The sequence below is a fragment of the Ursus americanus genome, chromosome 7, assembly GCF_024610735.1.
Source record: "Ursus americanus isolate L20-20 chromosome 7, mUrsAme1.1.p, whole genome shotgun sequence".
Classification (NCBI taxonomy): domain Eukaryota; kingdom Metazoa; phylum Chordata; class Mammalia; order Carnivora; family Ursidae; genus Ursus; species Ursus americanus.
Window position 1 is genome coordinate 55,176,236 of NC_142133.1, and position 25,316 is coordinate 55,201,551.

The window sequence follows — 25,316 nt, forward strand, 5'->3', positions numbered from 1 at the left end:
GAAGAACAAAAAGCAAAAAGCAAAATAGCAGAGGTAAGGAGCATTTCCAGGGCCTGGAGGGCAGGAGGTTTGGTGCCGCGGAGCATGAAGTGTGAGACAGTGAGTGAGGAGGATAAGGAGCTAAGAGGGGAGGTTGGCAGAGAGCAGGCAGCCGAGTGCCTTCCCCCCACTGCCAGGCCTCATCCGGGAAGTTATCAGGAGCCACAGAAGGGTTTAAGCAGGCCAGCGATATGATCAAGTTTTATTTCAGATATATGATCCTGTCAGTTGGGCCAAAAAAGGGATATGAGGACATACGAGAGTCAGAAAGAATAAATTCACTAGAAAGCCAGGCATCTACATGTTAAAATACTATGGAGATATTAAAAATGATGAAAATTGCAGAATTCTGGTGGCTTAATGCTGGATACAAAGCAGTACATAGTGTGTTACCTCAAATATGTCTTCGTGTACATATTTGCATAAGGACTGGATAAAAAGAAATCCAACTTTCACAGGCTTATGTAACTAAGTTGCAGGGTTATAAACGATTTTTGTTGTCATCTTTGCAGGTTTCTGCACTGTCTACAATGAGCATATGTTTACGAAAGTTCACAATGAGAAAAATGTAAAGATCTAAACAACATAAACTCAGCATGAATGGTCCTATCAAACTGGTAGCAACAATTTACATTTTGCTAGTGCCTGATAGCCAGTGACCCTAAATCTTCAGCCACAAGATAATATCATTCTGTCTGTGTTCACAGAGAGGAAAATGAAAAACAGGGAGGCAAAAATGATTCATTTAACGTGACACAAAGGGCTAGAGGCAGAGCGGATAGAAACTAGGGAGATGTGTCCATCCTCTTGAGCTGGTTCAATTCTTTTTGCTGAGAAATTATTTGAACAGAGCAGATCACGCACAATCCAATAATTAAGATAGCCAAAATAATTAGAAACAGTCCAACAGACTGCATGATTATCAGCCCGAATCAATAAAGAAGAAGTCAATGTGAAGCCTTGGATAAGTAAAGCCTCAGGCTATACTGTTACAGGGACAGGAATTCCAGAATCCCGAGCTCAAGTATGACAGTATTTTTCTGGAAGTGGGGGGGAGGGGGCAGCATTAGCAGGGAAGAAAGCAGAAGGTGCTTCCACACTGTGCCCATCATCACCCACGCTGATTGTTAAAAAGGGGGAAAAAGCTAACACAGGGGGTACATAACTGTGACACACTTGACTTCGTGCCAAAAGGGATGGCACAGGCAGTCCCATTTGTCTAATGACTGGTCATCTCAGGGCTTTTCCTCCAAGCCTCCCTGTCACCCTCAGGAGTAACATAAACGTGATCCTGAATGAAGCCACCCATATAGGCTTCAGACCTTCCTGCTTCCCTCCTGCCCAGGATGAGCGCCCATCCCCCACGTGGGCGGGGGAGCTGTGGGCCCAGGATAGCACCAAGTCGGACTGATTTTCTGACTGCACCCACAAAGCACAGCGAAGAAAGCCCTAGGAGAGACTGACCTATGTGATCCTTATTAATTAATCAGAAATCTTAAAGAAACCCAGTGGTATTTTGTAATATGGCTCCTATTGCCTAAAGCAACATTCTTGGCTTTGTTGGATGGGTGAGGTGAGATTATGGGGAGGGAGTATGGGGGATGTGGGAGGCTTCCCAAAATTGCCAAGCTTGCAAGATTAAACAAGTGCAAATTAGTCAGTGTCCAAATTTATGCTGAAATGGAAGATACTGTACTTTGCAAGCTAATAAAGTGGCATTTCCATGTAAATACACGGCAAATGAATCACCAATTTACATTTTCTTAATCTACTACAAGTGGTCTTGAGGATCAAGACAATTAACGAGAAGTTCGGCATCCCTGGGTCCTAATTCAGCCTTGCCACCACAATCCTGGATCTGCTTTATCTAAAGGAGGGATAACGGGCTGTCATGGGAGAGAACGCGGGCAAGCCAAGGCTGTGAACAGGATGACTATGTGGGATGCCCTGCAAATGAGACCCAGCCGTGCCTGTCGCTCACCCAGACACTGTCACAGATCTGCCCATTTGCCCTCTCGGTGACCCCTTTCTATTTCTGAGCCCTCTTGGCATTCTTGCCCTGTCACCATTCTCGATTTCTCTGTAGGAAGAATGGTCAGAAACTTGACATCGTTCCATAAATAGTACCTTCACGCTGTACTTATGCAAGACTTGCTTCTTGCCACATAGAAGAGCCCCCAGCCCCCCAAAAGTCTCCCTCGGTGACAATCAAGGCCCACAGAGTATGTCCTCAAACCTCACCCAGAGACTATTTGCTCTAACTTCAGACCTAATTCCTATGCGCTTCATCTATGGCCCCCTGTTCCTCGCAGATTCGACGCAGCAAAGTAGAATATATAAAAGGGCAGCTAGAGGCAGAAGAAAGTGATATTTAGAAAAGCAGCAAGCGTTAAAAAAAAAAAATCAGAGCAAGCACAATTTTTAAAAAATAGTAGACTGTGTTATTTAGTTTTGAGGCTCAGCGTTCCACACACCTCTGCATTCCCTAAGGATACCTAAGTATTACGTCATCGTTCATAATGATGACTGAATCATGATGCAAAAGTTAAATTTGGTGCTGTTTCAGAAGGCAAGGATGTGCACGTGCGTTGAATAAATACCTCCATCCACTGAGAGGCCCAGAAAGGTAGATTTTAGCTATCTGGGAAACTCACCCTGACTTCCTGATGCTCTAAATAAATGATAACATGTAATAATTTGGAAAACTCTTAGAAATCATGAAGTCTGACCCTTCACTTTGAAAACGACCAACAGAGATCTAGAGAGGTTTACTTGACTTGCCAAGGTCTGACAGGCAGCAGGAAGAGCCAGGGCTAGGCCGGGAGCTCCTGGGGCCCAGGTCTCTGCACCTTCCCCCACCCCTCACCTCACCCTCCCCCCACCATCACCACAGGAGCACATCCCCCTCTGTATACAAATGGTAATTACCAGCAGTTCCAGTGTCATTCCCCTGGACCACCTACACTTACTCAGGGAACTTGTGTCCTTTTTCTCCTTGTGAAAAGCTGCTTTGAGTGATGTGGAAGGAATGTGCTGTGTACCTTTAAGGTGCCTTTTTAATACTCCATGAGCATGGCACTCCTCGTCATATGGCTACTACAGAGAAATTTCCCTTACCTAGTTCATAATCTCCCACGGATCGTGTAAGACTCTTGTATTAACTGTTTGTAAAAGGAAACAAAGAAACAAAATCCTAAAAAAATGAAGAAACTTTCTAAGAAATATACTCCCAGACCAAGAGACCAAAATTAAGACCGCCATGTGATGGCTTTCCTCTCTTTCTCTGTGGACTTGTTTCTCTCCCATCTTCCCCACCACCATTTAGGGTAGGTTAGTTAACCTTCTTTGAACAGGTTTATTTTTCTCCTCTTAGGTAATCTTCTAAGTAAGTCTTCTAAATAACCCAATGCTTATGACTGGGGCAAGGTGAGGTATACCTGAATACCCTAGACCACACAGTCTGTCTTCTGGATGTCACACTCTGACTCTCTCCGTAAGAACCAGCCTGACCCTGATGGAGATGATGCAGATGATTGGCCTGCCTACCTAGTCTCTGGTTCGTGTGGAAGGCTTTAAGTAAAAACAACTGGTCCTATCAAAGATTGGAAGTTGAGTGGTGGATCGGCCATTATAATCATTGCCATGGATGACCAAAGAGGTTATCTAGGTATATCCTTTCCTCTGCAAAGGAGGAAACTTGGGGTCAACGAAAGTCATATCACGTTCGAATTTTTTGAACAAGGCTTTCAGTAAAATGAACTATTATGCCAGTTACAATATGTGGCAAGCCACCGAAAATATCATTTGAGGGGGGAGGAAAGAAACTGAAATGAATAATCAGAATTCATAATATGAATTAAATTAAACTGATCAAATATAACTTCCAGGTATTTAACACAGTGGATTATTAAATTCAGAAAGCATATCTTTAAAACTTTTGAACAAAATGAAGCATCACACATAATTGTAGACTTCTCATTGACTTCACATAGATTATGAGTATTAAATACTCTTCGAAGCAAAGAAGGAATAAAGCTAGAATTTTTCCTTTAGTAACAAACAAAGGATATGATTTTTTTTTCTTTCATCAAAATCTTTTCAAAACTTCCTCAGAAACATTTAAAAATGAGTAAGGCAAAATTTAAATTATACTATGCAATTTTCTAAAGAGTACTCCTTTTTGTTCTCCATTATAAACTCTGACTCCAGTCCCTAAAACCAGGTCTATTTTATAATTACCAATACCCTACGAAATCATCTAAGAAGAAAAAGAATTATACAGTTGAATTCTTCCAACCAAATGGCAAACATTGCTCCCACAGAAGAGAATTCCTAGAACAATATAGGAAGTCCTGCTCTCTCCTTTGAAATCCTCAGAAAATGAAAAAGAAAACTAAGCAATAAGAAAGCCTGTCACGTTCAAAAAAGCAAAGAAAAGACATATGGGTGAACAATTTGAAAACAAGAACAGGCTCTCAAATTTGGATTGTCCTAATGCTTGCTTACCTGCTTCTAGAAAGAACTGACCTTTTCCTCTCCTTACACTTTGCAGAGTTAATTAAGCTGCTGTTTTCTGGGCATCCTATAACTACAGCCGGTTAATGCTGAAAGACAGCCAACAGGTTACATTGATCCAATCTCTGTATTTACAAACAAGAAAATGAGGCTCTGGAGAGGTGACGTGACTTGCCCAAGGTCACAGAGTAGAGTTAATAACAGAGTGGAGAAGATGCCCCCAGTCTCCTGACTCCCAGCTCCTCAGAAAACTGCAAAATAAACTCACTGGGAGGGAGATCACTTCAGAACGCCAGCAAAGCCACTGGTCTCTTGGAGAGCCACCTCTCCTGGAAGAGCCCTGAGAGCCCTCTTGGATCCTGCACGATTCTCCGCAGACGGACAGCCTCCCGAGCAACGAGCAACGAGCCGGCCACAGCAGAGCAGCTCCTCGAACGGCCTGATGAAGGGCGGCAACCAAGAGTCTTTCTGCAGTTTATTCCAGCTATTCTGCCCTCTGGCCAAAAGATGTATATAATTGGACTTGCAACAATTTTATTGAAAAAAAACAAAGAGTATTTAATAGACCAAAACTGTACAAAGAAATACTTGGAATGAACTTTGCAAAACACAATGCATGTACCGAGCTCCTAGTATTTCTAAAGCCCCCCACTAGGTCCTTTGAGAGAAGAGAGACAACAGAGACAACAGAACAGTTCCTTGAAGGTAGAGACTTCCTGTGGAGATAAGCAGGAAGACAAGAAAACCTCGATAATAATACAATCCTTTAGTTTGGGATTGAGAACATTTTATGAGGAAAATCTCCCATCAAGAAGCATCGTGTTAATTTTACACTGATTCTTTGAACACTTCAAAAATAAAAGCATAGCATAAATGCTTTTTTTGCATCTACTACCCTTACTACTTTTTCAAAAATGCCAACAACTTTGTCTTTTTTGAATTAATTATTAGAGTCCTGCATCTTGAAAACTGGGGACAATTCTCCCTTCTCCTCCTTGAACTGAACCAAAAATGATGGAGTAGGCGAGAAGAAAATGAACCAGTTAAGATGACGGTGATGTGAGTCAAGCCAATGCAATTTTTTCAGTGGCCATTCTATGGAAAGATCGCCATGTGCCAGGCACTAATCAGGTGGCACCTGTCCCTGGCCTTAAGGTAGGGAGAAAAATGGACAAGGACACAAGCCACAATACAACGTGGGAAGCACTGTCATGGAGGTATGTATAAAGCACACTGGGGTCTCAGCTAATAAAGCAATTAACTTTGCAGAGTGAGGGGCTGAGGCGAGGGTAGTAACTATGACACGAAGCTTTCAAGGAAGAGAGCCCAGACGGACAAGAAGGCATGGTACTTCCAGCAGAGGAAACAGGAGATTCAATGACACAGAAGTGAGGGGCATATGTATTGAGGGAATAGCAAACGGGCTGGGGTAGCCTGATCCTGGATTTCACAGAGGAGTGGCCGGGTATATCACCGGAAAGGTAGTTGGAGCTACGTGGTGAAGATTATTTTATGACCTTTTATGATCTGCTGAGAAGTTCAGGCTTATAGCTGTGAACAGTGGGAAACCATCCGAGATTTTTTTTTTCTTTACCATTTTAACCATTTTTAAGTGAACAATCCCATTTCATTTAGTCCATAATGCAACCATCCCCACTTTTTTCAGAACATATTTATCGGGGCGCCTGGGTGGCACAGCGGTTAAGCGTCTGCCTTTGGCTCAGGGCGTGATCCCGGCGTTATGGGATCGAGCCCCACATCTGGCTCTTCCACTATGAGCCTGCTTCTTCCTCTCCCACTCCCCCTGCTTGTGTTCCCTCTCTTGCTGGCTGTCTCTATATCTGTCGAATAAATAAATAAAATCTTAAAAAAAAAAAAAAAGAACATATTTATCAACCCAAAAGAAAACCCATTAAGCAGTCACTACCCCTTCCTCCCTCCTTGTTTTCTCTATGGATTGGCCTATTCTGGATATTTCTATAAATGGAATCATACAATACATTGCTTTTTGTGTCTGGCTTCTTCCACTTAGCATAATGGTTTCATGATTCATCTGTATTGTGGCATGAACCAGCAAATCATTCCTTTTTTATAGCTGAATCATGTTTCATTATGTAACATACCACATTTTGTTTACCTATTCATCAATGGGTGGACATTTGGGTTGTGTCCACATTTTGGCTCATGTGAATAGTGCTGCTATGAACATTGGTGTAGAAGATTTTGTTTGAGTTCCTGTTTTCAACTCTTCTGGGTATATTTCTAGGAGTGGAATTGCTGGATCATTTGGTAATTCTGTGTTTAACTTATCAAGGAAGCCCTCAGCTAGAGACTTTTAATAAAAGGAAAGACATGACAAGATTGTGTTTTAGAAAGATAAATGTACTAATAGATATTTAAAGCAACAAGATTCCCATAGAGATGGTCCTTCAAAGAGTCACCAAATAGCTGCTCATTTGTTCCTTCCTGCTTTCTTTTCTTTCCTGCCTGCTCTCTTGCTTTTTTTTTTTTCTTTTTTTTTGAACCTACAAATTGGCATGCAATCTGGTGGTCCAAATATATGTCCACCCACATACCTTGTGGCTCTACACCATCTCCTGAGGCTTCTGGGCTAAAATCCTGCTAGCTCAGCCCATCTGTAATGGTTCAGATTGTTTTCTTGCTTTCAAATTCCTGCTCTAAAGAGGTACCAAGCTTTAATAAATAGGCCTCTCAGTTTCAAATGAGATGTCCAAGAGAAGCATGGTAATTCCGTCAGAAAATTTGAGGTGCACTGGAGTGGGTTGGCTTGAACATGCCTGCCGAGATGACTGGGGTTCATCCTAACGAGTCTCCCTCCACCCCCTCCTCCAAACCCAAGATCACACACGGCCAAACAACCGCTTCCTCACGTGGCCTTCTGGGTTTGCAATTTTGAAAGCAAACAGTTCTTCGCAGAAATTTCATGGATTATTCAAGCCCTATAAAGACACTAGTAACGTATCAAATTAGAATTGGTTAGTTTCTCAGGTTTTGAACATGGGCCTCTTACCAACACATCAGGACACAGACAACAGCAGGGGGATTTGCTAATTTTCCTTCTCAGGTGGTTATAGGGATAGATGCACTTGGTAGTTGTAATAATGGTCACTTGGTTACCAGTCAAGGGTTGAGAATGAAACATATGATTGTCACCGTTGTTTTCCTACTGGAAATTGAAACAGATCATATTGTGGGGTGAAGAGATTTTTACAAACCAAGCTGGCTTGGGGGTGGGGGTCAGGCATATTCAGGATAATGATCTCCACGGAGCTCTTCTCTGGTGTGCATGGAACTTCTGTGTGTGTGTGTGGGGGGGTGTTGTACATCCAAGAAGCACTGAAACACTGACCTCACCAAGCCAGTGTGAGTCAAATTTATAACGACTGCACTATCAGCTCTTAGAATACATCCATAGCCCCCCAAATGCACAATTTTGAACATTTTACATTCTATTTTTAAAAGTGCAATTATAAATAAGCCTCCTTAGAAACAAGCATTAAGTCTCTGGGTCACTAGAGATTAAAGAATCACAACCAGCTCTTCACAAAGGCACCAGGCTTTCAAGGCACTGCCACGTGCCCAAGAAAGGTGGCAGAATAGGCCACTTTTGCATAAGGATTATTGTGAGCTGAAAGCAATTGAGAAGTAGATCTAAGAAAACATCTCTGCTCTCCTCCTTCCCCTCTCTACCAGGAAGGATAGGAGCTAATCACCAGAGACAATTGTAGACTCTTATCAGCGCAGAGACAATACCAGAGGAATCTACATTTAAAAACATGGCTAAAACTAGTCCTTATCTATCTTAAGTTTCCCTAATATATTTGCCTTCCCACAATGTTTCAGTTCTATAAACTCCAAGTCCTTTTCCTTTGTATGGTCTCTTCTTAAAAATTGATTATTCTTTTGTTATGATGCTATATAAGCCCAAGTTCTAACCACCACTTTGAGTTACTTATCTCTGAGTGCTCCCATGTGTACGCACCATGTACATATTAAACTTCTGTTTGTTTTCTTTTGTTAATCTGTCTTCTGTCAGTCTGATTTATAAGGTCCCAACCAGAGAAGTTGGGAGTGGAGAGGGGGAGAAAGATATTTTCCCCCCTATGCCCATCAGGGCAGGATGTGCTGAGAGAACACGGTATATTTGGAAAAGCTAGTAGAAAATCTGGATGCTCCTCTCAGTCCTGATCTACCTGCAGAATGACCACAGGTAGGACAGGACTGCCATTTGGAGGTCCCTGCTGTGGCAGGCACTGTGACTGTATACACAACAGCCACATTTCCTTAGCTGACAGAGACCAAATCTTGTTCACCTGTCAGGCAGCCAAATGCTTCCCTGGGGAGACTGGGCCCTTCTCCAGGGCCAAGGGGAAACTTAATTGGTCTAAGGAAATTATGATAACTCCATTCCACTTGCCAGGGATTGGTTTAGGAATGGTCATGTGACAATGGTATCCCCAATGAGACCACTGGAAAGTCTGCTCAGAGACCTTTGAGAAATTACACTTATTATAAAAAAGGTTCACAAAATGGGGCATGGCCTCCCTTCCTTCCTAGCCTCTTAACTGTCACTGTGTAAGGAAGTGACTCATGGCACTACTGTGACCAGGAAGAGACATGCCTGAAGGTAAAAACACCCATGTTGGGACTACTAAAGCCCAACAGCACTGAATCTTTAATCAGCCTGGGTACAGGCTTCCTCCAGACATCTTGTTATGGGAGATAATACATTTTCCTTATAGGTTAAACCATTTTTATTTGGGTTTTCTGTTATTTGGCACTAAGAGATCCTTAACTGATAAACCCACCTATGTAAGCAGATGTTTATCAAGCACTTTATTAATTGCATTTTTAAAAATTAGACCCATAGCTCAAATTATAATGTTTCATTACTGATCAGAAATGCTACTGTACCTGACCTTTTTAGAAATAAAAACAACTCTAGAAAATTACATATATAGAGTACTTGGCCAGGGGGGAGGGGGGAAATGTCTGCCATTTTAACCTATAACTAGAACTGGAAGCATGCTAAAACAAAAACTCTGTCATAGTTTAGAAATAAAAATATGCTCTAAAGAGTACCCGTGCCACAAATTTCCAAAATGAAAATCTGGGGCCTGTTAGTAAGAAGCACTCAGTTTCCCCCATGGCATAATCAAAATATTACTGCAGAATCATCTGTATGTGTGGCTTAGAGACTAGGGAAGGACTCTGCCTCTCAGGGGCTCTCAGACGTATTTATTTCAATAACTGTGTCACATTTGGAGGGCATGCAAAACTGAACTTCTATATGATTTCTCCTGTCATTTTTTAAGATTTTTCCCAAATCAGGTGTGTCGGGACCAGTTCAGAAGACAAACAGGTAATAAGTTCTTTATACATCTCCCAAATTTCCAAATCAGCAGTGATGTCTGGGGATGACTTTGGGGGACCAAAGCATCCATGCATACAATATCCATCAGCTCCCCTTACAACCCTCCACCCCTAAAAAATACGCAATGTAGATAAAGCCCCCCCTCTCACTGCCAGTCAGACTGGGTGTCTCTAAGCTTCTTCTATACAAGACTGAAGGGCCTCCCTTACCCAAATGGTAGACTGTTTTATAAATTAAAACAAATTCAAAATGATGCTGATTACGACATCCCCTCTCTCACAGACATTCTGATAAGACACCTTCCGAAAGAAAAGGAGGGAATTTGAGCTGGTCGGCTGGAAATTGATAGGCCCCGGTGGCACATGTGAAGATCTTCTATCACGGGCATCACAGCGATAAAAGGGGGTGAGAATCACCACTCAAAGTTCCTTTCAACTCTGTGGATCTTTGATTCTACATGTGCTCACCCGTTTTCCTCCCACCAATCTGAGTTTCCTCCAGAAAGAGGGAATTCTTGAGACAACAACAACAACAAAAAAAAAAAAAAAGGAAAGAATGACAACATGATTTTGAATCTTCTTCGGTGGACATCTTCCGGCTAGATTTTATCTTTTACTGCTGAATAGCAAACGCTTTCCTTGAGTTTGGTTTTGTTTTGTTTCCACTCTTGAACAAAAGACACTGTTTTTCAGAAACGTTCATGTTAGCCGTACCTGTCACTTTCCTGCCACTCCTTACTTCAGCTTATCTCATTATTTGTCTGGTACTTGTGAGTTTCAGCTTCCTCCAACCAATACTTCCATTGTCTGAACACCCAGGTCTCTTACAATACGTTCCATACGAAGAATGAAGTGACCTGGCCCAAGGGATTCCAAGGCATCAGTGGCATAAAACAAATACTGAGCCCCAGTTGGCCTCGGCTCAATTATATTTTTGGTTTCTTCTCCCCTACAGTTTTCTCCTGCGACATCAAACTGTCACTGCGACGATCGGTATCATAATTTCTCAATCACATGCAAGTGATCACTCCTGTTGTTTCTCAGGATAACTTCGTTGAGTACCATTTAACGGGATGCACAGGCTTAACGTTCCATGACAACCGTAAACATCACTATAAGCGGTTTTCAAACTCGTGAGAACTTAAGAAATGGCATTTAAAGTCAAATTCACCACCTACCCAGACCTCCTTCCTCGCTGCTCTGGGTATGATTAGGGAAACGCAACCCCACAAGACAGGAAGACAGAGCACCCATAGTTTTCACTGAGCAGGCTCTTATCTTCAAAAGCCTTTCCTTTCCAACACTCAGTAACATTTGTTGACTGATTGTTGAGTGAAGCAAATGCTCACATCCCCTACACCAAATAAAAAGTCCTTAAAATGTAAACAAAAGAGATCGAAGCCAAATATAGCCCTCCCCACCCCCCCCACTCTCCCCACCCTGCCTGTTCCACTGTGATAGACCCGAAGTCTGCATGTCAGTGTTTCTTGGCAGATGGAAGCATCAGTGTTGATTTGCAATTGAGTGACCTGTTGCAAAGGGACAAATAAGCCTTCTGGAATTTTCGATACATTCAGAATTTCCCACTTACATTTCTGGAACCTTTTCCCTGAGTACCTATATAGTAACAAATTACTTGGAGAAGACCAAAAGGGAACACAGAACACCTTTAGGTTCTTCGAGGAGAAATTAGTTGATTGATTTTTACCTGTGAACAAAATATCAAAAAGTCTGAACACTGGGGGATATCTAGCAAGTTATAGAAAATAATTCCAGGTATCCTCAGTAATTTGAGATAACAGAAACTAAAATATGGTTTGTATTGTTCCCCTTTTTTTCACTTGCTAATGCAGTCGCTGATGGGTGTCCCCACGACATTATTGTTAGGTCTGCAATCAATTTATCTGGCTGAATTTCAAGAAAGATGGAACACAGCATATAGTTTCCAGTTACCCTGCAGCAAACAAAGGCTGTCAGCTTCAGACGCCGAGTCTCTGATGCTCCAAGTTCAGTTACATCCTTTTAGTTAAAACTTGCAATAAAATAGATTAATCACTGCAATCACTCTTAACCACAGGGAAACACTATAAGAACGTGAAAAAAAATCAACTGTCATAAATTTTATCAGCTTTTGAAGATAAAGTCCACTTTCTATTTACAGATGCCTTTATTTTGATAAAAATCTTTACAGCCATTGTACAAAGCTTTAGGCAATGTCAATGTTCTGGTGGGTTTTGTTTTTTCTAAATAATAACTATAGGAAAACTAATTTTTTTAACCTGAAGCAAGCCTACATGGTTCAAATGATCTTAGCTGAACCGCCCCAACATGGTGAGCTCATGTTTTACTCCAAAGGAGACCTGTCTGCTCTTTGAAGTATTTGCCCATCCTCCAGTTTGATTGTTTTCAATTTCTCCTCTCTAGTTCACCAGCTGCTTCTGCAAGGGGGTGGCAAGTGAAGAGGATGACCAAATCTGATTATTTTCATTCTTTTATCCAGCAAATAGTACCAGAACATAGAACCCAGATGTCCACACAACTGAGTATGAAAGGACAGAGGAAGTTCCCTGAAAGAGAAGGTGGACAAGAAAAAGGTGGGCCAAGGGAATCAGGAGACAGCCACCCCGAGATCACAGCTGGCTTGGCAGAGGTCACAGATCAATAATCTGGGGTTCACTGCCCTTCAGGTATGACAGAGATCAAAGGAAAGTTCATTCTTGCTTAGCGGTTGAGAAACCCTATGACCTGCCTAAATGCCTTCAATGTTCCCACTCCTCCTGGGCCCCAGCTTAGCAGCGGGGGGGGGGGGGGGGTCTCCCTTTCTCCCTCAAAGGATCTTCCCGTCCAGGTGCTCCCCTAACAAAAGCTTATCTCCTGAGGCAATCAAGAACACTTACAGTTACCAGCAGTCGGCCTGATGGGGTTTGAGGGCTCTTTTTGAGCTTTGGAGAAGAAAAATCAGTAGCTAAGGAAAAAAAAAAAAAATCACAGTAACGTGGATATAATTGGATGTGAACTTTCTATGACATAGCCAAAACTCTTCCTTTCTCCCCGTCAAAGTCATTGCTAAATGTTATCCATGAGACACAGTGGATACAAATGTCATTGATTCTGGCAATTCTGATCCCAAACCACTTAAAACCCCATCCACACTTGTGTTTCTAAGTCACTTTTAAAAGACAATTCCTATGTGCGGATGGAAAGAATTTAAGCAAGTATCTCTTTTTGAGAGCAGAGAGGCAAGTAAGAATTTAATTTCTATTCAAGATAACCTTCAGGATGCTAGCAGTAGACTGTGTTGAATCAAAGTACGACTCTTGGCTGTGTTCAGCCTCAAAACACTTCGCGACAAAACCACAATCTAGTCATTAAGAGTTGTGTGGTATGAGCTGGCGGTTGTTTAATCAAAAAGGGCTCATTTAATACGGCGCCTGGTGTCAGAAAGGGTACAGAAATAAAATGCATCTTCTCTCCCCTGTGCAAGATGGATGTGTGTGACATAACAGTGCACTGGGAGACCCCCCGGAAAGTTCAGCCAGGATAGGAAAAATCCCTCCTTTCTTGGCTCAGATGAGAAACTTGGCTCTGCTAATGAGCAGTGAGAGACGCCCTCTTCAAAGGGGAGTCTGCACATGCCAGGGGGTATCCAAGCAATCTTTTGGAACGTAGGGTGAAAATAGTTGAACTTGTGTTGATATCTATTACCACCTTCCTTCAAAATTTGCTTTCGTCTGTGTTTTATGATGCCTATGTTGATATGGTCCATGCACATAATTTAAAAATGAATAAATAAAATTATATAGAAGGATCTCAAAACAATTTCAGAGACCACTTGTTTTCCAAGTAAAGAAAGAGAAAGAAAGTCCTAACGATGTCCCCACACCCCCAAAATTGAGGAGTCTCTTTGCAAGCAGCATCTTCCGGTTCAAGACAAGATCTGAGAACAATATGTGAGCCAACGGGTCAGAGAGGAGAAACAGTGCTGGCCTATCAACTTTCCTAGATCATCTGCTCTTGGGCGATAATTATTCTAACACAAGTGATACTTTGGTCTACAAATGAGCTGAAGGAACGCATCAATCTATTTCTGTGTCAGGTAGAACTTGGTGGGTCCTGTACGGACTATTAATTTCATGGAAAATAAGCAACAGGGGAAACAGATAAATCATTAGCAGAGTAAAGAGCAGATCCAATGAATTCCTACCAATTTTCCTACTTTCTTTCTCTTGCAGAGAACAAAATGACAAAGTATGTGTGTCCCACTGTCTTTGATATCTCTGTTTATCTCATTAGATGAAAAATGCTTCTGAAACCACAAGGACATGTTTTATTTCAAGTTTCAAGAATTCAATCCCAAATGATTTATACAAGTTAACATTATGCATACAGAATTATCATCTTGGCATTTCTGAAATTCTACCCCTTTAAATTTCATTAAAAAACACTGCAACATTAATTTTCCTTTTGTTTATTGCAGGCAATGTGTAATATTAGAATTTGATTTACATCGACAAGGTACATATATTCGAAATGTAATCCTAATTGTTTTTAATGAAAAATTTTTATTAAAAAAATTCAGAAAATTGAAGTGAAGACTAGTAAGAACAGTTGGAACTTTTGATATAATTTCAATGACTAATTCCCATTCAAAATTCATTTCTCCAAAGTTCTACATAATGGATTCACAAGTCTCATCAATGTTTATTTATTAAAATCAGTGTTTTCAGTAACTGAAAGAAGCATTATATAATGTTTCCAAGTGAGTCTCCTTCCATCTGTCCTTCTATTTGAATGTTCATCCAGTAGTTTAAACAGAAGAGCTGTACTTGGAACAGAAGAGCTGGCATCCCCCAAAGGGCAGAGCGCTACATCACTTTGCACCGTATCCTCCGTCATTCGCCTACCAGTGCTAGCAGCCCTCCCCACGTGCTCGTCCCATTACCTACCAAGGGTGGTTCCTACATTATTACCCACTAGAAACTCCACCACTTGATGTGAACTCTATGAGGACAGACATTTGAATCCATTTAAGCACTCCTGTACCCTCTACACCTAGAGCAATACCTGACATCCAGTATGTATTTGTCGAGTGAATAAATCAGATGAATGAATAAATGAAGAACCTATCTTTAGGTCATCTCTTCTCGTTTCTGGAGCTTCTTATATAATCCACGCCACGTCCACCTGCTCTACTGGCTTCCCCTGTCTTTTACATGGACGGGTTTCTTTCAAACGTCTAACAGTTCCAGTGGCAGCACAGAGGGGCCGGAAGCTCTACGCTTTAAGTCCATTCTCTCAAGTTTCTGCAACTAGGTCTCTCAACTTTTATATCCTTCCGATTGCTAAGTGGAGGATGACTTGATTTGCATACAGTACTTACTTTGACCAGCACAGCTTCCCTAGCATCAAAAGTTAGCTGCAAGAAGGAACTATATGGGAGAAGAATTTAGAATCAACTGACCAACTCAGGCACAAAAGTACCCCATGTGCCACATCTTGCTCATAACCTTGCACGTAGTAGGCTTTCAGTGGGCATCTACTGCACTGGATAGTAAACTATGGGAATATCATGTGAACCTAATCTCTCTAAAGACTTTGCAAGTTATTCCAAAGGGCAAGAGAGTGAAATGTGGTCTAGTCAATGCAGTGCTAGGAAGAGGACTTGAAGCTGGAAAAACAATTGTGTTCGAACCGTGCTGGTGAATGGTCCTTTGTCAGCCTGGTAGAGTAGCACAGGGTTCTAGTCTTGGTTTTGAATGCATTTAGCCATAACTTTACCACCATTCCTATTGAAGGTCCTCCTCGGAGGTCCAGTCTAGACCTTCTAGGGTCACTCTGGGCAGGAAGTGAACTAGAATCATAATGAAGGATGACAATTTGGGTTTGGTGATTTTTCCCGAATACTTGTCCCATTGAGAAGGATGCTTTTCTGGCTCATGTGATTTCTCTTAAGTAGATTAAGAAGAGATAGTCTATACATTTCATTTATAAACTAATCTCTCATTGCTTACATGGACTGTTTCTGTCTCTGATACATCTCTCAGAAATACTCGCCTGGCCTCCAGTAACATGAGATGCAAATAATTCCAACTGTGAGAATGCTTTCCATATTATCAACTCACACTTTCTTCTCTGCAACTTTTACTCACTTCCAGGCCTTGCCTTCTGAGTCCTATGAAGAACAGCTCATCTCTTTTTTTCTCAAAACTCACTAAATACTCCAGGCAGTTCTGGGGCCCTTGCCCACCTCACCCCACTCTCCCATATGAGGCTATTTTTCTTCATTTCTTATGATTAAAATTTCTAAATGTTAAAACTCATAAACAAGGTAATTCAGAGAAGAAAGTAAAAATAGACCAGAAGACCCTAGTTACCTACATTTTTAAATTAGATGAGATGTCAACTGCTAGATACATATGACTCATTTAAGAAATTCATGCCACAGCCACTAACGTCAGATGCCGAAACAAAGGTAATAATGTTTACTTAATACGGATGCCAAAATCAAATTATTTCTAGAATTATAGAATTTCAAAGCCATTCGTTTTGCCTATTCATTTCATAGGTAATGAAATGGAGATCCAGAAGGGTTATGTAACTAGCCCAAGGTAGATTAGTTGCAATGTTGAAAGTACTCGAAGCATTTTTGGCCATCTCCCAAACAACAAATTATATCATGTACTGATATCTGTCATTTTCTCCAAACTCCTCATGTTGTAATAATGTCAGGTCATTAACTTCCCAGAAAGCTAAATTTACAGTTATTACAACAATGTTAAATTTTAGAACTAGAAAATTCCCCAAAGAAGAGTCAGCTTTCCTAATATCATAGACAAGAAAACTGAAGGCCAATGAGGTCTGGACACTTCTTGGACGATACACAGCAACTGAGTAGTAGAGCCAACAGTGGAGCCCATGTCTTCTGGTTACAGCCTAGAACCCTTCGCTGTTTTGCACAAAGGATTAACTAAACACCATTAATATTACAAAGCTGATACTGTTTTAATCCAAAATACTGCATCCATGATGAGAAAAATATGATTTTAACTAGGGTAGGAATCTTATGGAAGTGCTAGGCTGGACAAACATTTGCCAGAAAGACTGTAGAAGAAGGGATTTTGAACAATAGGTGGGAGATTGGATTCAATGACCTCTAAAGACCCTTTAAGATTAGGATTATTTGAACCTGGACTACCCCAGAGCTGGGCACCTCAGCTAACCAGGGCACTTCCAGAAGTGGGGAATGTGCAGTATCCTGTGGAGGTCCCTCTCCTGTTGTTGGGTTAGATTCTGCCCTGCTGTTTCAGGCGTTCCTCAGATGCAATTTACATGCAATCAACTACTGTAGGCATAGAAAGAGTGTAAGGCAATGCAGCTCTGTGGTTTCCAAAGACAGACGACACTGCTTAGCTTTCAAAATTGCCTTGCCTAAATGAGCATGCCATAACTGAGCCTCCAAATCCAGCTTTTACAGTTTGTTCATGTACTATGCTGCTATCAGAATCAATTATGCAGCATCTTCATGAGGTGAAAGCAGATTTGGATGTGAGTTAGGAGAAGAAAGAAAAAGGTACACTTTCCAAAGGAAGGTTACTGTATCTTCTCCCCCACCCCCACCCCAAAAAAGCGCTGGAGTCCTTCCATGCATAGACAGATTTCAGATGGCAGTCCCCAGCTGAGCTAGCCATGGGAAGGAGGAAGTTGACATGTATGAGAAATGGAGAATATGCCAACTAACAGGACTCTGAAGGCCTAAATGGTATTAACCCCCTCCTTTCCATGTAATCCCATTCCACACTGTAATTCCACACAAGTCTGTTCGCTGGCTTTCCTAAATGGCTACTAAATACTAAAATGCAGTGATTTTAGACTTTTTATTTTTTTTACAATAATGAGTCCAAGGGAAAGAAGGGGTTTAGGTTTTTTTTTCATTTCAGAGGAAAAGAATTTATATTAAGAGTAGAGCTTTGAAAGTTAGAAGGAAACTTCACCAATGGGATTGTCCCTTGAATATTTTTGCATGAATGAGATTACCAAAAAACAAAACAAAACAAAAAAATCAAACTTCTGATTACACGCCCGGGAGCCGGGTGTGGCATAGATTTCAGAGGAGTAAACCTATGCTCTACAACTTAGGACCAAACCCAAAACTACAACAAGAGCAACCTTCCAAGGTATCACACACACGAGAGACCTCACGCCAAATCCAGAGAGCTACACTTTCAAGGGCTTGGGCACGTCTCTCCTCCCCTCACCCTAGTGCGCCTAGACACTGAGGATGGTGTGTGGAGTGACCAGGAAGGTTGGGAAAAAGTAGATGTCCTATCTGTGTTCAACTGCCTCACCAATGCATGAATGCTATCTGAGGTCTAATCAACAGGAAACCCTGCACTTTGGGGTTGGGAAGAAGGTCTCGGGCCTCCTTTGCTTCCCATTAGCCTGCCAGACTGGGATGGCCACACCAGTTCCGTCTAATGCCAACATCAGCACAATACAAGAAAAAGCCCCTTTCCGCCACTTCTGAGACTTGCACCACTTTTCTTTCGAAGGTATTTCTAAAAGGAAAGCACAACTTGAGGTGCCGGGCTGGGAAAGGTCGGGTCTTTTTTATTGTTACCCTCCGTAGGGGAGCAACCTCAAGAAAACCTACACCTGCGTTCCAAGTCAGGCAGGTGTACAAAGACAGCAAAGGATGAGGGGAAAGGAAAGGAAGAAGGGGAAAGGAGGCAAAGGAAGGAAAGAAGCAGATAAAAGCGGGGAGGGGAGGGGGGTGCTAAAGCCCAGACTTGAGGGAAGGAGGAGAGGGAGAGCAGGATGAGAAGGAAAGAACAGAGTCATGGAAAGAAAGAAGAGCGAGAGAGAGAAGAAGGGAGGAAGGGGTGGTCAAGAAAGGGAGAGAAATGAAGAAAGGAGGCGGCCGGGAAGGATGAAAAAATGATCCGGGGAGCGAAGCGCGGGGCCGCGGCGGGGAGGTGGCCGCAGGGACCGGCGCGCCCCTGGGGAGCCGCGGGCTGCACTCCCCGCGCGGGTGCCCAGGGCGCAGGGCGCACCGGCCGCTCACCTTTCAGGATGAGGGTGTCGATGTCCCGGTCGATGCCCAGGAAGTAGCACTTCCTCCAGAGGCCCGAGTAGGTGGCGAAGAGCGGCCGGCCGCACTCCGCGTCCAGCCCGCCGAGCCCCAGCAGCGAGCGCCAGGACTCGGGGTCGGCGCGCCCCGGGCCCCCCGGGAGCAGCCGGCGCCCCAGCGGGGGCGAGTCCCGCAGCGGCAGGTGCGACAGCGGCATCAGGCGGTTCTTCTGGTCCGGGGGGTCGGCGCCCGCGCGGCTGCGCTCGCAGCTCTCCTTGTGGCGCCGGGGGTCGGTCTCGTACCAGTGGTCGGTGAAGATGGCCGTGACGAGCAGCCCCAGGGAGCAGAGGCTGAGGCCGAGGCTGAGCGCCGTGACGAGCGCCCGCGGCTCCATGGCTTCCCGCCCCGCCGCAGCCGCCGGTGGGCTCGCGCGCCGCCGCCAGACACAATGCACTTGGCCTCGGCTCTCCTCCGCGCTCCCTCCTGCGTTCCCCCACCTGCCCCCCACCTCCCTCCCGCGGCCTCCCCGCCCTCGGCTCCCGGCCCGGCTCGCTCCGGGTCCCCCTTCCCGGCTCGCCTCCGACCGCCCTCCAGGCCCCCCTGCTCCCCGCAGCCCCCCGCGCCGCTCGTACTTTCGAGCCCTCCTCCTTCTCCCCAGCCCCTCGCCTGCCTGTCGGCGCCCCCCACCCTCTCGGTCCCCTCGCCTCTTCTCCACCTCTCGAGCCTGCCGCCCGCCCTTCTCTCCAGCGATCCCCCTTCCCTTTTAATCCCTCCCCGCCGCCCTCACTTTTCTCTCCTATCCTCCTCTCTCCCCTAACCCTGTCCCCACTTCCCCCTACTTTTCTTCAACTCTTCCTCTCTCTCTTTTCCCCACTCGTTGTCTCGCTGTTTGCAGACTCCGTGTCCCTTTATAGCCCTGCCCTGAACTCGAAGCTTCTCTCCACCTACCCCTGAGCACACTGCCTCCCGTCCTCTCCCCTCCAACGACCTTAAAAGACATCCACCGACATCAGACTCGGTCTTGTCACTTGTCCAAGTTGATTTTGATCAGTGTCCCGTTTTGTACCCAGAAGCAAATCCCATCCTGATCCGGCTACGTGGTAAAATTTAACTCTTTGGAATCGTGATCTAGAGCTGAGGACCCTTCCTGTCGACGCCTGAAGGATGCAGCCTCTTGGACCCCCTTGGCAGCTGTCTGCCGGTGCTCTCTCCCTCTCCCATGCCCACTGCAACCTCTAAGCGTTCTCTCTCCTCCAGCCCCTATTCTGGAGAAAGAAAAAAAAAAAAAGGCACCGAGTGTCACTGAAGCGTTAGAACGATGGCCAGGGATTTTCTCCCACTTCCCTCCAGCCTGCTCTGAGTCTGAGTTCTTTTTTGTTGACCACCTCTATCTCCCGGCAGAGTGACGGCCTCCTAGAATTTCTAGAAGAGCGTAGGATCAATAAACCCTTGCAATGGCACCTGCTCTGTGAGGTGATCATTGCATTTGAATAAAGCAAGCCCCCAGTAATAAATCAAAGTAATGATTTTCTCCCATGCAAGTTTCTTGCATGGAATGGGAGGGTCAACAAGAAAGGAAGGCTACACAACAAGGTCCACATCTCAGCTCCCTTCCATTCTTCCAGGGCGCTGTACAGCCCATAGATGTTAAATAGGGAAAATGACAGATTCACATTCACTAAAACGAGGAAACGATAGAGCCCAGGGTTGCTGAAAGATTCAACTGCTTTGTGTAGTCTTACAACAGAGGTGCAATACCCTTGTGCCACTTAATACCCTTGGGGCCATGTCAGGGACCGAAAACCATGCTGCACGAGCCCGGGGATGCCGATTCTTATGTTCTTATGCTGTAAAATATTAATGATCAAGAGATTATGAGGCATTCATTAGATGCTAAATGTCATTACTCCATGATTTAATGAGACTTATTAATTAGTGTCCCACATCAACTGGTATTAATGGGATTTATATACTTCCCCCAGAATGACATCTGTAAAGATAGAATAAGAATCTTGCTGGGATTTATTTTCATTGCCCTTTGTGCTCAGCATCTTTAGCGCGTGTATTTCCAACGAAGGTTGTATACCTCTTCCAAGCTGTTTAGTTCACAGATAGGTCACCTAAGCAAATCCTTCCGTCATATCGGACCCCTGTGCCCATATCTGCTGACCTGACAGTGCGAATTATTGCTTGGATTTTCTCACAGCTTCAGCAAGATCTATGGGGAGCTCTAGTCTAATTAAGGAAGACAAAGAATTATAATTTTAGTGTTTCTCTCACCTATAAGCTTTTCCTTAACAGGAAACGCTAAGCTCATCAAAGGAGGCTTATCTGGATTTACACAAAAATGATGAGACTTAGAAGCCTTCTTTTATTTATACTCTATAATGTGTGTAAAATCCTAGATCTTTATGGATACGCAGAGAGAAATACCTTTAACCGTAAGCCTACCGTGGACATCTGAAATTCACTCAAGCTGTCACGTGTCCTTTTATTTAAAAAAAAAAAAAAAAGCCTCTCAAGAGAAGGTGATCACAAACCTTGCAAGCCCCAAGGGTGATCAAACCCTTGGCGAGCCCTCACCCCATTTTCATACACTATGCCCTACAAGACACAAATAGCCTGCCACATTTCAGAGCCACCTGATTGTCGTCACACAATAGCCCTGTCCCCAGCTGAAACAGACAGAAGGAACCCTCTTTTTCAGGCACTTTTGTTTAACTTTAAAGAACATAATGTTCTGCTTTATTTTCCTAGCCACAAGTCCTTGATCATACCCTTCTTAGAAAATAGCATTATTTTTGAAGTTCATTTATGCCTATGCTTAAGACCGGTCTCAGCATATAATCCAAAGGTTACTCTATGATGGATTACCCTTGATAGTATTTCATAAAAAATGTCACACATTACAAATATGGGCCGGCAGCATGTAATGAGTGCTGCCTCTGCTGGTACCGCGCTAACAGCCTCAGCAGGGATGAGACATATGATGTGGACACAGGCTTTGCCACGGCAACTGCACATTGCACCATCCACGTTCTTAAAATTTCCCTTCTGGATATTTCCGACAATGCAGTGTCACCCACTAACCCCCACACTGTCACGGGAGTGGGGATACGAAGATGAATGGACGGTTCCCATCTTCAAGATGCTCCCAGCCTAGTGGCCCGAGTCGGTCACATCCACTGCTCCGTGTGCTCTAGCAGCAATGAGAACAAAGTGTGGTGGGAACATGGATACTCAAAAAACGAACTGCCCGGGGAGGCAGGCAGGCTACTTAGAGACTTCCGAGTTAGTTCCAAAGGATGAGTTAAACTTTACCAGGAGGATTAGATCAGAGATATTGGCATTACAGTCAGAATATACTTCTTTGATTTATATATCTACTTCAGAAGCTTGGAGGCTTTCATATTTGGGACCACCGTAAAATAAGAACTTTTTTCTACATTTTTAAATCGTAAAGCTGACATGTTCTCATGCCCGACGACAAGCCACGTGCTTGCAGATGACTAGAAGCAGAAGAGGAAGGCAGCATACAGTCAGCGTCTGAGGGCCTGGGAGAGAGTCAGGATGTAGGAGATCAAATATCCCACCAGAACGGTGTGGCAGGTCTCAGCTGAGGCTGCGCTGTGACCTCGACGTTTTCAAACTTAGCTGGTTCTTCGCCTGTCTTAAATTTCCTCTTTGCCATCTCCAGATCTGATATCCCCAGTGCATCCCTCAGAGAACCACAATGTCCGAAAAGGACAGGGATAGAGCCAGGGAATTGCCATCGGGGTGTCTCACTGGATTACTGAATTCCCTGTGTCCAAAGGCAAACTCGCCTATTTCCCCTGTGTCCAGCTGCCCCTCCCCACTCCTCCTTCCTTGATATTGACAAGTCATTCAAGTCACTCCGACTCAATATTTTAGAATCATCTATCACCTTCACAAAAATCACAGAGATTTTTCCTTCAAAATGTCTTTCATACCCAATCCTTCCTCTACATTTCTATCACGGGCCATCACGATGCCTCCATCACGGTACAGGGGATTATTATTATTATTACAGCTTCCACCTTGGCCCCCATGGTTCCAGGAGCAGCCCTGTGTGCAGTTATCCTGCATACTGTTGTCAAATGCCTCTTTCTCCAATATTACTTTGATCATGCCATCCTTCAGCTTCCAACTCTCCTTTCTAGGTTGGAGAGAATTATCTGCTATATTACTCTGGAGTCCTTCTTTATTCCCATAACATTTAAACATCCCAACTGATGTGTTGGCCATGTTTAAATATTTAGAAAACAAAATACTTTTGTCTTCTGCAAACACACTATCATAATATCTAGGTGCTTTGCGACACTCATTGCATTTCTCTTAAAAGTCAGGAAGCTCTTAAATAAATATTTCCTTATAAAAGGTCTGTGCATGTGCGTGTGCACACGCACACACACACACACACACACACACACACAGATCTCCAATTATCACAGAGCTATGGCAATGATTTATTGACACACCTATGCTAAGCCACCCATGCTAACCATGAATATTCTTTGCCCCAACCCTGAGACCAAAAGCAATATCCTCGCTCATTTCAAACATTTAGATTCCACAGGATTCAGACCATACAGTTTAACCAAAACCACGCCCTGGCTTTCATAACGAATGAGGATTTTTTTTTTTTACAATATCACACTTTTTTTTAGCCTTTAACATAAGGACAGAATCAATTATGTTGTTAATCTACAATATGTCATTTCTGCAAATAACTGAGGTATCTTGGGTTAGAGTCGCCATCCTACAGTGTTTCCCTGAAACAATTTTATTTTCATTCAACAACAGATATTGAATACCTCCAAAGTGAGTTACTGTGTTAGGTCCCACTGGATTATGCAGAGATGAAAAACACCACAGCTGTACCCTCCGGGAACATTAGGTCAGTGGAGGAGAAAGATAGAAACCAAGAGGCTACAGGAAGGGTTGCCTGGGATGAGCGCCATCAGAGGTTCACACAGGAAAATCTGGTATAGAGGGATTCGTTTCCGTTGGGAAGAATATAGGTAAGCCAAGTAGAATAGACGCTTTCTCAGTTAGGCCTTGGAGGAGAAGGGATATTTTCTGTATGTGTGTCAACTCAGTCCAGGGCAAAGCCAAAAGGAAATTTTAGAAGCAGTGCCTACCACAGTGCTCTTCTCCACCCCACGTATGTGGTAAGTCATCTTGGCAGTGCCATTTTGTCACTAACTCGAAGCCTGGAACCATAAAATACCACAAAACCCCCAAAATAGATGGTGCCTGATAAGTTTCTCATTTCAGTGACACACCACAGAATGTCACCATTCTCTTTCACATTTCTGGATTAAGCTGTTTCCTTTTTGGAGCCTTTAAACACATATGGTGGGAAAAACGCACACACACACATTCAAAGAAACCCATAACCATGTTAAATCCCACTCGGAGTGGGATGTTTTAGCAGATGGTGGCTTATTAATTGCCATACGTAACTGTATTCCCCGCCTTATCTGTGTGTGTGTGCGTGTGTGTGTGTGTGTGTGTGTGTGTGTGTGTGTACTGGGTTTTGAAGTTGAGGTCTAATGCAGCTCATTTAGGCCATGTTTGACAACGAGCATAGACTTGGATAGAACATGTTCAGTCTCTCCAATTCACAGCAGCCTGAGCCACTGCCCGAGCAAAAGAGCTAGTGTTGCCAGGTGTCTCCCCTTTTCTTACCCTTGAACGTCCTCCCTCAGCTGTGTCTGCTCTCAGGCACCAGGATCTGGGAACCATACGGAGGCACTGGAGACAGACCACCTGTAAATTCCAGACAACTTCTTCCTACCTGCTCACTCTTAGCCAGTTACCTAACCTCCCCAAATCACCTGAGTTTGGAAAAACAGGGATATCAATATCTACTCCACAGGATTCATGATTACCACATGTTAAATATGTTTCCTTCCACCCCCACCCCCTTCTCCCTTTTCCTCCCTACTCCATTCATGGAAACATATAAACATGCTTCAGAAAACCCATAGCCTACTTATATTAAGCTCATATCATTTATATGTCATAAATACAAATGGCTAAATAAGTTACTAATGACATGATTTTTTCATGTTATTTATATAATTCTTGTAGGAGAGGCAAACTACTGTTCTCATTTGTTAACATTTATTTTTTTAAAGGTTTTATTTATTTATTTGTCAGAGAGAGAGGGCACAAGCATGACCAGGGGAGCAGCAGGCAGAGGGAGAGGCAGACTTCCTGCTGAGCAAGGAGCCCAATGAGGGGCTTGATCACAGGACCCTGGGCTCATGACCTG

General features: G+C 43.5%; 1 protein-coding gene across 1 annotated transcript in view; it reads right to left on the reverse strand.

Annotated features, from left to right (window-relative positions):
* TMEM178A (transmembrane protein 178A) overlaps window positions 1-19,514 on the reverse strand; it is a 47,291-nt gene extending 27,777 nt beyond the window's left edge. The window contains exon 1 of the mRNA XM_045809019.2: window positions 19,010-19,514. Coding sequence (XP_045664975.1) covers window positions 19,010-19,409 — 400 coding nt within the window. The 5' untranslated portion in view covers window positions 19,410-19,514. The remainder of the gene's footprint in view (window positions 1-19,009) is intronic.
* Between the last annotated feature and the right edge of the window lie 5,802 nt (window positions 19,515-25,316).